Source organism: Penicillium antarcticum (assembly GCF_028974205.1).
Source record: "Penicillium antarcticum strain IBT 31339 chromosome Unknown utg000003l_segment0_segment0, whole genome shotgun sequence".
Taxonomy (NCBI): domain Eukaryota; kingdom Fungi; phylum Ascomycota; class Eurotiomycetes; order Eurotiales; family Aspergillaceae; genus Penicillium; species Penicillium antarcticum.
Genome location: NW_026695301.1, coordinates 1,856,553 through 1,869,625, shown reverse-complemented (window position 1 = coordinate 1,869,625; position 13,073 = coordinate 1,856,553). Strand labels below are relative to the sequence as shown.

General features: G+C 50.1%; 5 protein-coding genes across 5 annotated transcripts; 4 read left to right on the top strand and 1 right to left on the bottom strand.

Annotated features, from left to right (window-relative positions):
• Positions 1–827: 827 nt before the first annotated feature.
• On the top strand, positions 828–2,118 carry N7508_003411 (pepsin-like aspartic protease; the record flags this gene model as incomplete). Its single annotated transcript, XM_058461477.1, has 3 exons — positions 828–1,150; positions 1,200–1,720; positions 1,781–2,118. The coding sequence occupies 3 exons, from the start codon at positions 828–830 to the stop codon at positions 2,116–2,118; spliced, it is 1,182 nt and encodes a 393-aa protein (XP_058322054.1).
• A 612-nt stretch (positions 2,119–2,730) lies between these two features.
• N7508_003410 (PalH/RIM21 family protein) lies at positions 2,731–5,162 on the top strand (the record flags this gene model as incomplete). The annotated part of the gene is made up of 2 exons (XM_058461476.1): positions 2,731–2,839; positions 2,974–5,162. The coding sequence occupies 2 exons, from the start codon at positions 2,731–2,733 to the stop codon at positions 5,160–5,162; spliced, it is 2,298 nt and encodes a 765-aa protein (XP_058322053.1).
• A 333-nt stretch (positions 5,163–5,495) lies between these two features.
• On the top strand, positions 5,496–7,747 carry N7508_003409 (uncharacterized protein; the record flags this gene model as incomplete). The annotated part of the gene is made up of 2 exons (XM_058461475.1): positions 5,496–5,606; positions 5,663–7,747. The coding sequence occupies 2 exons, from the start codon at positions 5,496–5,498 to the stop codon at positions 7,745–7,747; spliced, it is 2,196 nt and encodes a 731-aa protein (XP_058322052.1).
• Positions 7,748–8,698: 951 nt separating this feature from the next.
• N7508_003408 (uncharacterized protein) lies at positions 8,699–9,634 on the bottom strand (the record flags this gene model as incomplete). The annotated part of the gene is made up of 2 exons (XM_058461474.1): positions 8,699–8,995; positions 9,047–9,634. The coding sequence occupies 2 exons, from the start codon at positions 9,632–9,634 to the stop codon at positions 8,699–8,701; spliced, it is 885 nt and encodes a 294-aa protein (XP_058322051.1).
• An 874-nt stretch (positions 9,635–10,508) lies between these two features.
• On the top strand, positions 10,509–12,117 carry N7508_003407 (uncharacterized protein; the record flags this gene model as incomplete). Its single annotated transcript, XM_058461473.1, has 3 exons — positions 10,509–11,685; positions 11,753–11,853; positions 11,923–12,117. 3 exons carry the CDS (start codon positions 10,509–10,511, stop codon positions 12,115–12,117), a joined length of 1,473 nt encoding a protein of 490 aa, XP_058322050.1.
• Between the last annotated feature and the right edge of the window lie 956 nt (positions 12,118–13,073).

The following is a 13,073-nucleotide window of genomic DNA, read 5'->3' as shown; positions in this document are numbered from 1 at the left end:
TTGTTCGAGATGCGGAGTATTGGGTTGAAGGGCCCGGTTGGTGTTTCTACCGTTCAGACGATACTCAACCCCTGTCGCGGAGTCATGGGAAACCATCCAATCAGCCAGCCAAGACTCGACCCTGAATGAAGCGATGTGACCATGATCAATTTAGTGGGAAGTCTACCTGCTACCTGCAACTATTGATTGGCTGGCAAGTAGATAACGGAGGATGATCTTCAGGGCTCGATCATCTCTACAATTCTTCAAACGCTTCACTTCAGATCACCTCTTGGCAATGGTCTTCCCTGCCAATGGCCACATGCACACACCTGCAATCTCTGATCCGGCCATCTCCGTCCAAGGCTCCAAGTCTCGAAGATTAGCTTGTCACGACCAAGCTCCCTGGGCATGTCGCCTTTGTTGTAACCCCGCGCATCTGCGCTAGCCCTATCAAACATCCCTGTCGACCCCATTTGACTTCACGCAACCCCCATTCTATACTCAATTGGGATGTTTCCTCCTCAGCCTGCTTGGCGGACTCCGTCGCGCCATCCTGGATGGCCGATGGCGTCCGCGATAATTTCCAGGTCTAGTTCCTGGCTTCTCAGCATCGAGGGGATCGTCGTGTCGAACTTCCAGGAACAGAAAAATCTCCTTCTGTTGCGATAGAGGGTGAAATTGATGCCTTCTAGTGTCCTAGCTTTTCTCAATTTCCAGATGGAGCACGGACGAAGACTATAAAGTTCTCCTCGTCGCCGGCTGGTTTGAAGGAATTCATTCTATTCAGCAGCTTGCCTTCGCTTCGCTCTTCTAGATTCATTCTCTGTTTCTGTATTCCCGCCATCATGGTTGTCTTCAGCAAGGTCACCGCTGTCCTCGCTGGTCTTTCGGCTGTTGCTTCTGCTAGTCCTCTGGTGACTCCTCGCAAGGGTTTCACTATTAACCAGGAGACTCGCGCTGTTACTAAGTCCAAGACTGTCAACTTGCCAGGTGTTTATGCCCAAGCCCTGTCCAAGTATGGTGCTACTGTGCCTCAGCATGTTCATGCTGCTGCTGTCAGTGGCTCTGCTGTGACTACTCCTGAGGAGAGCGACGTCGAGTACTTGACTCCTGTCAACGTTGGCGGCACTACCTTGAACTTGGACTTCGATACCGGATCTGCTGATTTGTAAGTTGATTGAGCTCAATGGGCAAGAATTATGACTAACAGTCTTCAGGTGGGTGTTCTCTTCTGAGCTCACCTCTTCCCAACAGAGCGGCCACAGCATCTACAAGCCTAGCAGCAGTGCCACCAAGCTATCAGGCAGCTCCTGGTCCATCTCCTACGGTGATGGCAGCTCTGCCAGCGGTGATGTCTACAAGGACACTGTCACCGTTGGCGGTGTCAAAGCTACCGGCCAGGCTGTCGAGGCCGCTAGCAAGATTAGCTCTGCTTTCTTGCAGGATGTGAACAACGATGGTCTGCTCGGCCTTGCTTTCAGCTCCATTAACACTGTCAGCCCCCGTGCTCAGACTACCTTCTTCGACACTGTCAAGTCGCAGCTCGACTCTCCTCTGTTTGCTGTTACTCTGAAGCACAATGCACCCGGCAGCTACGACTTTGGCTACATTGACAAGTCCAAGTACACCGGCTCCCTGACCTACGCCAACGTTGATGACTCCCAAGGCTTCTGGAGCTTCACTGCTTCCAGCTACAAGATTGGCACCACCACTGGCGGATCAATCACTGGTATTGCTGGTGAGTTATTGTTCCAGTCATTGCAATTGCCTACAAGTTCATAACTAACGATAACTATAGACACCGGCACCACCCTTCTTCTGCTCCCCGACAGCGTTGTCTCTGCCTACTACAAGAAGGTTTCGGGCTCCCAGAACAGCAACTACTACGGAGGCTACGTCTTCCCCTGCTCTGCCACCCTGCCCGACTTCACCGTGACCATCAATGGCTACAACGCCGTTGTCCCCGGTAATCTGATCAACTTTGCCCAGGCTACCACTGGCAGCTCCACCTGCTACGGTGGTATCCAGAGCAACTCTGGCATTGGCTTCTCCATCTTCGGTGATATCTTCCTCAAGAGCCAGTATGTCGTTTTCGACTCCGAGGGCCCCCGCCTTGGCTTTGCTGCTCAGGCTTAAGCCATAAATCAGAGACTGTCAATATGACATGGTATATAAGAGATGAAAGTGAATGTTGTACAGAGAATGATGTGAGACGCGATATAGTTCGAGGCGCTAGCGTGCTAGCTTGTGAATATGACCCTGGCTTGGTCCTGATTTGGCTTAGTTCGAATATTTCTATGCAAATAAGTGAATTGTAAAGCCGTGAGATTTCTCAAAACGAGATTATCTGTGGAGCCTCACAAGTAGTTCGTGGTTAACACTTCACACTAAAAGAGTCGCACGACACTAAAGTCCGGTGGAGCCAAGCCAATGCCGAGTCTGGGCGGATCGGCCTCGACTCCAGATTTCCGCCTCCTGACACTGCCTTAGCACTTCACTTCTTCACTTCCTCTCCCCGTACGACAATAATCCTCTCTCTCCGTGACATACAGTCATCACTGCGACTCTCCCCCAACCTTAGATACCCCGTCCTCAGACTCTTACCGTACGCGCGGCTCAAAACCAGTCAAGAATGGAAGCCTGATACAAAAGCCAGACGAATGTGACACAGGAGGCAGCTGGTGGAAATTGCATATATGCGCCCGAACCGTTAGAGGGAAAGAGACGATTCCTCCAGAGCTTGAGATCATGGAACATGCGACCCGGGTGCTCCCCCGCCAGATCTGGGCGAACCCGACGACGAGTTCGACGAAGACTTACTCCCCAGGCTGCACGCCATTTGTTTTGCCTAGCGATGGTAGGTTGTGTCTTTCTTTTTATATCCGTGAGCCCTTGCTGGAGGGGGTTGTGGACGTTTGTGGACGTTGCCCGCCTCCCTGGCTTCGACAGAGAGAAAGAACCGTGTCTAATTGCGAGTCGCGATCTCTACAGGACTTGTCTACTACAACAAATCGTACGCTGTGACCCTTACCGAAAACGCTGTCTTCGAGCCTCTTTGTACTGGCTCGCCTACCGATGATGTCCACGTCTCCGCCGTTCTTGATACCCGTGACCCGTTCTACTCTTCTGTTACGCCACAGCTGTATGCTATCGGGTGCGCGACTGTTGTCAGCTACCTCCTCGTTATTATCCTCCTAATTACTCCCCGAACATTCTACGTCGGTGGACCGGGCGGTGGCGCGAATTTCCTCGGACGACATGGGATGATTAGCGGTTCATACAGCGGGAATTCCTCGGTGGTCGGAGTCGGTGGACGACCATGGCTGCAGAAAGTAGCTGCGATCTTAGTCGCGATATCATTAACGATCGCCACGGTCGATTCGTTCAAAGTGGCAGAACGACAGTACAATTATGGGTTTTCCGACGCCGAAGCGCTTTCCGAGGAAGTGATTGATGGATTGGAAATTCGCATTGTCAGAGTAATATCCAGCACGTTTCTTTGGCTTGCGCAGGTTCAGACTTTGATTCGATTGTTTCCGCGACATAAGGAGAAAGTCATGATCAAATGGGCTGGGTTTGCGTTGATTGTGCTGGATACGACGTTCAGTATATTGGAGAATTTTTTGGTGAGGAGTTCGTCGACACGACCAAGATTATATGACGACGCGATTCCTGCTTTGAGTTATTTGTTTGAGTTGTCCCTCAATCTGCTTTATGCTGCGTGGGTTATTTTCTACTCGATTTCGAAGCATCGTTATGCCTTCTTCCATCCCAAGATGCGAAATATATGCCTGGTGGCTCTTCTGTCACTATGTGCTATTCTGATACCTGTGGTATTCTTTGTTCTGGATATTTCCAGGCCAGAGATTGCTGGGTGGGGTACATATATTCGATGGGTTGGATCTGCTGCGGCCAGTGTGGTGGTGTGGGAATGGGTGGAACGAATTGAGGCGCTGGAACGAGATGAAACGAAGGATGGAATCTTGGGACGAGAAGTGTTCGATGGTGATGAGATGCTTGAGGTTACACCGTCTGAAGAAGTCGACTGGCCGCGATATTCACATCAAGGACATGACCGAGGCGGCGGCGGTGGTACCTCTTCTGGATGGGGCGGCATGATGGGTCTAGCACATCGACCGCTACGAGCTCGAGCTGGACTTCCTCGTGTTAACCGGAACAGAGGTGCCGGGGCTCCAGCAAACAACCCCGCCGCTGGCATGCCACCGAGGCATCCAAACAACCGTCCCACACCACCCCCGGCGGCCATTACGCCGGTGAGCCGGGCTGATACTACCAGTGCAGCGAGCACAGTATATAATGTTCGATATCATCCAGTGGCGAGCCCTACACCTCCCGTCGCGATGCCAGAAATGGACGAGGAAGCGGAACTCGAGGAAACCAAGGAAATGGAAGAAGGAAGACAAGTTCCTGACACGGCTGAACATGGTCTATCTGCCGAAGACGCACGAGAGCAGTCGCCGCAAATCGTCCAAGCAGACCCACGATGGCGCGCCCTCCTCAACCCATTCAAGAGGCGACGGGCATCACTGCCCAAAGAAGTCGCCATTGCGCAAGCCGGAGAAGAGCCCTCTGAACGCAACCCGTCTGTGTCTTTAATAGGCGAAGAAGCTGAGATAGAGGCACATGCTGCCCGGACCCGAGCCGATCACTTCTTCTCTCTACGCAAAGTAAGACCAGGATCTGGCTCGCTCAATACAGACAATTCCCTCCCCGTGACCGTCATTCCCGCCCGCCGTCGTGGCCAACACACATGGTCACCCCAGAACCGGTTGCTGGAGCCCTCTACACTCCGTGAAACCTCTACCAGTCGGGCCGAACCTCCCCCTGGCCGAGTCCCCGGCCGAGTTGATCGGCCAGATCTACCAGTCCGGCTCATCCCCTCGCAACCACAGGCCTCTGCACCATGGACGGAGGCTGACGTGGAGCGAGGAGGCGGGGACTATGTCTTACACTACGACCCTGAAACTGCGGCCTTGGTCAACGCCGATGTCAGCCTGGCTCATGATAGCCGGGCTGCCAATTTCGACCAACGCAGCTGGACGGAATCCACCGCTTCTGATGAGAGGGACGAGCCGACTGCACCTGCTGTGCAGTCCCACGTTGAATCAAATACTTCGCAACCACCAGATGCAGAGCACAGGTCTAATGAACAGCACTGAGGCCTAATGAATCACATTCAGACAGGCATAATGATTTCGGGATACTTGGCGGACGGTGGCGGAGTACCCCCAACATTTTGTTTTTCTTTCGGGATAGGGAGTTTGGGTATGGATTTGGGATGGTGTTATAAGGAAAATGTATTAGAAAGATACCCAAACATAATGCAATATAACAATTCTAGTATACATCTACGGAGTACACTATGGAGTACAGTATTACTCTCCCGCTGTTCTGCTTGGCTCGGCCATTTCTTGGCTTAAGTGGATCCGAAATTTCACTCGGCAACTCGAGGCTCCGAACTTCCCCATACTTTCAGTCATGGACGTCGCATCATGGCGACTGTTAACCAGAACATGTTTGGAGCCAACATAGGCGCAGAACCGCCAGGCGGTGCGTCGCTAATGGTTCTCCCTTTGAACCTCATCGCCCAAATCGTATCATATGTGAGAACCACTGACGCAACCATCCCCGCAAGAGAGCTCCCTCTGACAACCAACAGGTCGAAGACACAGGCGACCTCGCCCGGCTATGCCGAACATGCCGCGTCCTCAATTACATGGCTTTGCCACAACTCTACCGCAGCCTGACGCTGACCTCCTACGACAAAATCCGCTATCGCGATGACCAACCCGAAGGAATCGGCAGCGGCAGTCCCTTCACGATGGGCCTGAACGCGGTGATTACACGGCCGTATGGGTCGCTAGTGCGGTCAATGACACTGCGCGGCGAATGGAACGACCACGAGCTGGAAGAACATGCGCGAGTCGGGCGCGTGCCAGACTCTTCGATGTTGCTGAATATCACCGCCCGCGCTGCGATAGATCGCATGACCAATCTCGAGAGCTTCCATTGGGAGTTGGGTACCAAGATGTTGGATACAGTGTTTACGGGCTTGACGCAGCTGCCTAAGCTTACTTCTCTGACGATTCGCTTCCCCTCCAGCCGTCATCCGCAGCCTACCTTTGTTCTTCCCGGCATGCCGCATTTGCGCTGTTTGAAGATTACCGATATTGATCCCTTGTGTTATCCGGATGATATTGCGACTTTGCTTTGGAAGAGTCGGAAGCTGCGCGATTTGAAGTTGCATTGGTCGCCGCGGATGCGGGATGCTCAGGAGCCCAGTGTTTCGCTTCATGATTACTTCCGTAAGCTTATTGCTAATAAGCAGCCACTGGCGGTTAAGAAGATGTCGTTTCAGAATCTTTATGCTTTTCATACGGAGGATTTTAATTTCGCTTTTGATCCGACCACTGTTGAGGATGTTACTTTCCTCAGTGGTGTTGAGGGGTCTAATCTTGCCAACACATTCATGGAGAATAGTTGGCCTACTGTCCCGCCACATGGCAAGCTGCGCATCAAATCTGTCAGGATGGATGCCGTGTCGAAACGGAACGCGGAGTTCATTGGTAACTTCCAAGACCTTGAACGGTTGTACTTTGTCAACGTCACCTCCGAATCGAACGATTATCTCAATTCCCCCCGCCATGGATTGGCCTCTTCATCGGCACTTACGCCGCCGACTTATGAAAGTCAACCTAATGGCGCGATTAATGGAACTTCTTCGAATTCACCCATCACCTCTGCTTCCCCGGCAAGCCAGTTGACTGCCACTTCCAGTATCCGCGATGTCTACCTCTCACACATCAGTGTCAACCACGGCGCAACATTGCGCAACCTCCTCCTGCCCTCAAGATGGCCTCTCTCAACAGGCATGGTTGGACGTCTCGTTCACAGCTGCCCGAACCTGGAGCAGCTGGCTCTCGCCACAGAGTTTACCAGCATGGACTCACTGAGTCTACTAATACCCTTCCTCCGAAAACTAAAAGCCCTCCGACTCCTCATCCCCCCATCATCCGGCCAACCCCAAAACGTCCCAGCAGGCTCAGCCCCGGGAATATCCCGGTCCGCACAACGCGACACCACCCTCGGCCTCAGCAGACCACTAAAGGAAACCATCGCAAACGCAAAGTCCTTCACAGAACTAGTAGAAATGGACGACACAGCCCTAACAGATCTGATAAGCCACGACCTCGCAAACGAACAAGTCTACGGCAACGTCAAAGTCCTCGGCCTAGGCTGGAAAGCATGGGAACTCCGCGAATGCTACAAAGCCCCAATCCCACCACCCCAGCCCCAAAATATCATAATAGAAGACCAACCCCCCCATAACGGCGAATACGCACCCACCGAAAGTCCCATCAACATCTATGGTGGTCCCCAAACCCACCCAGCCCACTCCACAACCACAACCACGCTCAGGTCACCTTGTACACAAACACCCCGTCTGGGCTCTTGTTCTGCAAGTGCCTCCCCAGTCGCAAGACCCCTCCAACCACCCTCAACATTGGGCAAACGATCGCGCGATTACGACGATAAAGATCCTGCCCCGACACCTAGACAACAATCCCGTGGTCCTGACACTGTCATCCCCGAAGACCGTGAGGATACGCCATCCTTCAATCCAACTTTCCATCCTCCTGCAATGGCTGAAGATAGATTTCTATGGAGGAGGCGTATGCGCCGTGTTGGGTGGGAGGTTTTGCAGCACTGGGAGGTGTGGGCTTTGGATGCGCAGGAGATTTGAATTGGACGGAGTAATGGGTATCTGCTTATTGATTTCTCTCATCTCCTTCTGCTACCTGTTGGAGGAGCTGAAATTGGCATTGAAAGGTTGGATTTGGTATCGGTGTTGATATCGGTGTTGGTTTTGTTCTTTTCCTACGGGATATATGGCTTCATTTCATTTTTGGGTATTAGAGTATATATATATGTTTGTTCTTTATCTATGATAGACTACTATGTTTCTTTGTATAAATGAATGTATTTCTCTTCTCTTCTTTTTATTCGGTGCATGTTTGATTGTAGGGTTGCCTGGCAGATGAGGTAGAAAATGAGACAGCATGAGTGACATACACACAGAAAGAGAGAGAGGGGGGAGAAAGAGAGTGATCAATATTTCATGCGCCTGAAATTTGTTCGCAGAAATGTTGCATTGCATTGTAAGGCGATAGAAAAGGTCATCATGTTTATTATGGTATTGATACACTTCAGCCTCACCACATCCACGAATTTCTTCCCAAGCCAGACCAGGTACCATTAGGGCCTTGAAACCTTAGTTGAAAGATAGGGTTTGGTATAGGATATAATTCCGTAGCTTTTGATCATTCTGCTTTTTTCTCTCTGGTACTGTTGGATTTGGGAAAGAGGATTTGCACAGGGATTCAAGGCTGAAAAGCTGGATATCTGACCATGTTCGCTCGAAAGTTTTTCAAAATTGACCATTCATAGGCGGAAAATGAGGTTCCTGTTCTTGTTTCTCAGATCGGAATAATTTTTCGTAGGTTATCTTTATATTTTCGAACAAGAGAGAGATAACAAGGCAAAGAGAAAGAGGGCAAGGAGCAAAATATAGGTCAAAAAAAGAGCATGTTGCGCCTAAAAATTTGTTTGGTAAAAATTTGTGCTAGTGATACATGTGATTTTGTTGTGATCCCTTTGACTTCAACCGGAAATGTCCCCCCAAGCTCAAACTATCTCAGTCTACATAATCGGGGTCGTCGCCCTCACCATTATCCACATCATCATCCTCTCCCATTCCTTCGTTGAAGATGTTCAACCCATCTTCATCCTCATCTGCGTCCATGTCGTCAGTACCGTGTGCACTATGCATGCCTTCCACTTCAGACTTTGTGTGGAAACGACTGATTTCATGTACGTCCAAGTCTTCCAGACCGTCCAGATTGGGGTGGCGCATTTCCAGTCGGCGAACAGCGTTTGGGAAGACATGGGCATATCCGCCAAGATCAAGATACTCGATGCTGGGAAACTTTGTCTGTTCAAGGGGAGTTAGTGATGGTAACAGAGTGACACAAATGAAGCTTACCGGCAGGTCCCAGAAGATACTCTCCCAAACGTCGGCAGACATGAAGTTTGTCACGACATCAGGGTCACCCGATGCAAAGCTCATGCAGTAAAGGTTGGGACAATTCAGGGAAGGAAGAAGGACCTCCTCGTCACGACCGTCTGCGCCAGCTTGAAGGTTCCCATTGGCGTCTATCATCATGATGTGAAGGACTGTCATCTTTGAGAAAGTGAGGCCGTCCAGCTTTCCACCTTCTTCCCATGGGTCTTCGTCATCCCGACCTGTATCGATAAGAGTGACCATGGCGCAAGTCACAAAGTCGGCATAGTGCTGGCGGCGATTTGAGTCAAGATCCAAGAATCTCCTCTCGAGTGCGGTATTAAATCCATGCTCAATGGAGGCATGGTCTTGATGGATCGATTTCCACATCAGTTTGATTGAATCATCCAGCCACAGTTTGTTCACAAGTGCGCACGAGAGCAAGTCTTGGGCCCATCCGGGGCAGCATCGAGGCATGTGAGAAATGACAATTCCCACGATTTCGGGGATTGACAGGGCACGCTGAGCGGCCGTCATACTCTGACCAAGGCTAGGAGCGTCTGGCGTCATGAGTGATTGTTGGAAGAGCTTGGAGATGGCGGATGAGATTTGAATGGTGGGAAAACAAGAACGACTCCCCATGTGATCGACAAATAAAAATATTTGCACTGAAACAACTTCTTTCAATTTCGTGCGTCACACCCAGACAGCTAAGTAGTGTTTAATCCTGATCATTTGTCTCCAAACTTCAATGCTATGGTCTGACAAACTCAGAAGTTAAATGCTACCTTGAGCTTAGTGTCATGAAGACCATCTTTGGCCTCCGTTGTGGGTTTCCTCTCATGCAACCAAACGATGCATCAAAAAGACCAGCTTCCAGATCAGTTGCACAGTTGGCAGTCATTATACCTTCGATCCTTGACTTGTATGAAGAGTCAACTTGATATCGGAAAACCCGAGCTCTCCTAACCCTAAACGGCAGACTGTGGGGAGCAGCTCCACCATGCAGAACGCCCGATTGTCACTTCGCCTTCGAAAATCGCCACAGAATCAGTCAATTAGGACCCAGGAAGACAATTTTCCTCCTCGAAGACTTTATATCTGCCCCGACGCAAACACACGGAGAACCCGGGCATAGAAGCGTCCGGGATACCCATGTCGAAATGTATTTTTCGAGGATGGATCGAACACTGACGAATGGCAATCTTCGACAGCTCGATTTTCCCAGTAAAACTGGGAATACAGCAACACCCCTAGTCCGAGGGGGTCTGGGATGCCGCGTAATGCGCATAATTTCCGAGCTTGATATAAGTCTACCCCAGTCCCTCAATTTGAGCTACATTCACCCCCTGGAAGACTGTTCAGTAGCATGCATCTCTCCACCCTCTTATTGCCAATTGTGGCCTCCCTTGCCTCGGCCTTGCCGTCTTCACACTCGACCTCGATGCCCTCCGTATCCCTGGACTACAGCACAATTAAAGCAGCAGCCGGAAACGATACATTGGGCTACTATAAATACCAGAACATTCGATTCGCCGCAGTTCCCACGGGTGACCTGCGCTTTGCGAAACCAGTATGGCCCTCGGTCGAGTCAATCATCAATAACGGAACAACCCATGCCAGCGCCGATGTAGACTGTGCTTCTACTGAAGACTGTTTATACATGGACGTGTATGTTCCAGCCAACGCGAAGGGCAAGAAGCTACCCGTCGTAGTCTTCACATATGGGGGTGGCTTTACAAGTGGTTCCAAATTCAAGAGTACCCCTGAAGGCCTCTACGATCTCTCCAAAGACTTCGTGTTTGTGGCCTTCAACTACCGTCTTGGAATTACCGGCCTCGCAAACTCTGTGAGTCTCACCCACCAGGGTGCTACCGACAATGTCGCCCTATATGATGTCGAGCATGCGTACAAGTGGGTGAAGAAATATATCAGCAAGTTCGGCGGTAACCCAGGCGATGTCACGGCTATGGGATTCTCCGCTGGATCCAGCATGGGTCTCTTCATGCTCACCCGGTACGGAGGTCATAACAAACAGCTCTTCCACAAAGCCTATTTCACCTCTCCTGGCTACGTCCCGGGCGCTGGCCACCACCAAGGCGAAGCGTTCTGGCAAAATGTTTCGACTGTTGCTGGTTGCAGTGGTGTTGATCTCTCCTGCATGCGCAAGATCTCTTTCACCAACCTTACCAATGCCGCAACTGAAGTCAAGAACAACTACGGATACCAATTCCAGCCTCGCGTGGATGGAGACATCGTTGCCGATACCTACGAGTCTCAGTTCTACCAGGGCCGTTTTAACTGGAATGGTCCTCTTGTCATTACGCATGAAGAGCATGAGAACAATGGATCACCTACGAGTGGCGTAAACACTACTGCTGATATCAGAAGCGAGCTTCGTTCCTTCTTCCCGGCCATTACTGACGATGTCATTGATGAAATCTTCAAACTATATCCCGAGTCTAATTACTCCAGCGCTGGGTATCGCTTCGCAGATATGAGACAGTCATTTGATTTGACTGCCCATGACTACGCCCTTACTCGTGCACTCAACAACAACACTTGGAATGCGGAGGTCTCCCTGGATCAGGCGGTTCACGGTACTGATCAGAGCTACTACTGTAAGACTCGGATATAAACTCCCTTAAGGAGTTAATGTGACGGTACTAATCATATTCCCTCAAATAGGGTACAGCACCTACACCCTTGTAGCCAAACCCGCCGCGAAGCAATCTGCTGGCTCTGGTGTTACGATTGCAAGCAAAATCACACCCAATCCTACTATTGCTGTAAGCATTGACAATGCACGATGTACAACTCCGACTATGAGCACTAGCTGACACTTCTTCGATATACAGCGCAAGATGCAAAAGTACCTCCTTTCCTTCGTCCTTACCGGAGACCCCAACACAAAGTGGGCCAACGACAAGATCTACTGGCCTAAGTATGGCAGCAATGCCACCGAGATTGTCTTCAACACTACAATGTATACTAAGAAGGATGATCTTGCTACTGCTAAGAGCGTGTACTGGAATAAGGCCCTGTGGTACTGAGCTCAAACATGCTTTCTATGCACAGAAGAGCTAGGGATTGTGGAAGACCTCGAGACGTCTGCTCTGTATATAAAGATTGAATTCTCATCACGAGAAATGACTAATCTGTTCATATCGAAATGCCACTTCGGCACATTGAGTTGCGGGCCGTGTTCGGCTTGCTGCGGGCAGAGCCGAGACCCACTAACCTTGTATAGTATACTGCGACTCGTAATGTGATAGAATCAAATTGAAAGGCATAATGCTCATAAGCTTAAAAACAAAGCAACAAAGACTCTGAATATCAATTGTGAACATTGGTGGCTGGAGATAGTCTGTAAAGAGGCTCTTTATACATCAAAGCAGTCTTTGCGTTTGCATGAAGATACAATCAAACAGTTCACAAGTCAGTGTGGGAGAAAGCCTGTATTAGAGAAGCGCAGATATGGTAAGAAGTGTGGAAGCTGAAACTCCTAGGGAGTATTAGAATTTGTCTCAAATTGTTCCTATTGGCCCTGTTACAACGAAGAAGAATGAGCTGTGTCTTCTGTTTCCCGCTCATGATCTAGTAAGCATCGCAGCAGCTAAAACTACCCTGTATGAGAACGTCCGATATTGCACGAAGATTCCGCCCCGCCTACCCCAAAGTCCTGCGTCCCTATACGGAATTGGCGAATAGTGACGTTGAAGATGAGGGCTTGTTGTGGGAGAATGTTGTTAGACGGTATGGGATGAAAGGGCTGTCATACTCTATAGAGAAGCAATGTTTCAATTTGGATTAGAATCGGGACAGCTTTGTTAGAAGTAGTTGATGGTTTGACCCATCCCCAAGCGTTCATTTGATATTTAGGCAGCCTCGAATCTATATGTAGGGAATGTTGAAATGTCATGTTGGTTGCAATTGCTTTGAACTATATCTTGTTATAGCAGGCAACAAGCTATCATTTACTTCCTGGTGTTTTAACTAATTCGCAGAC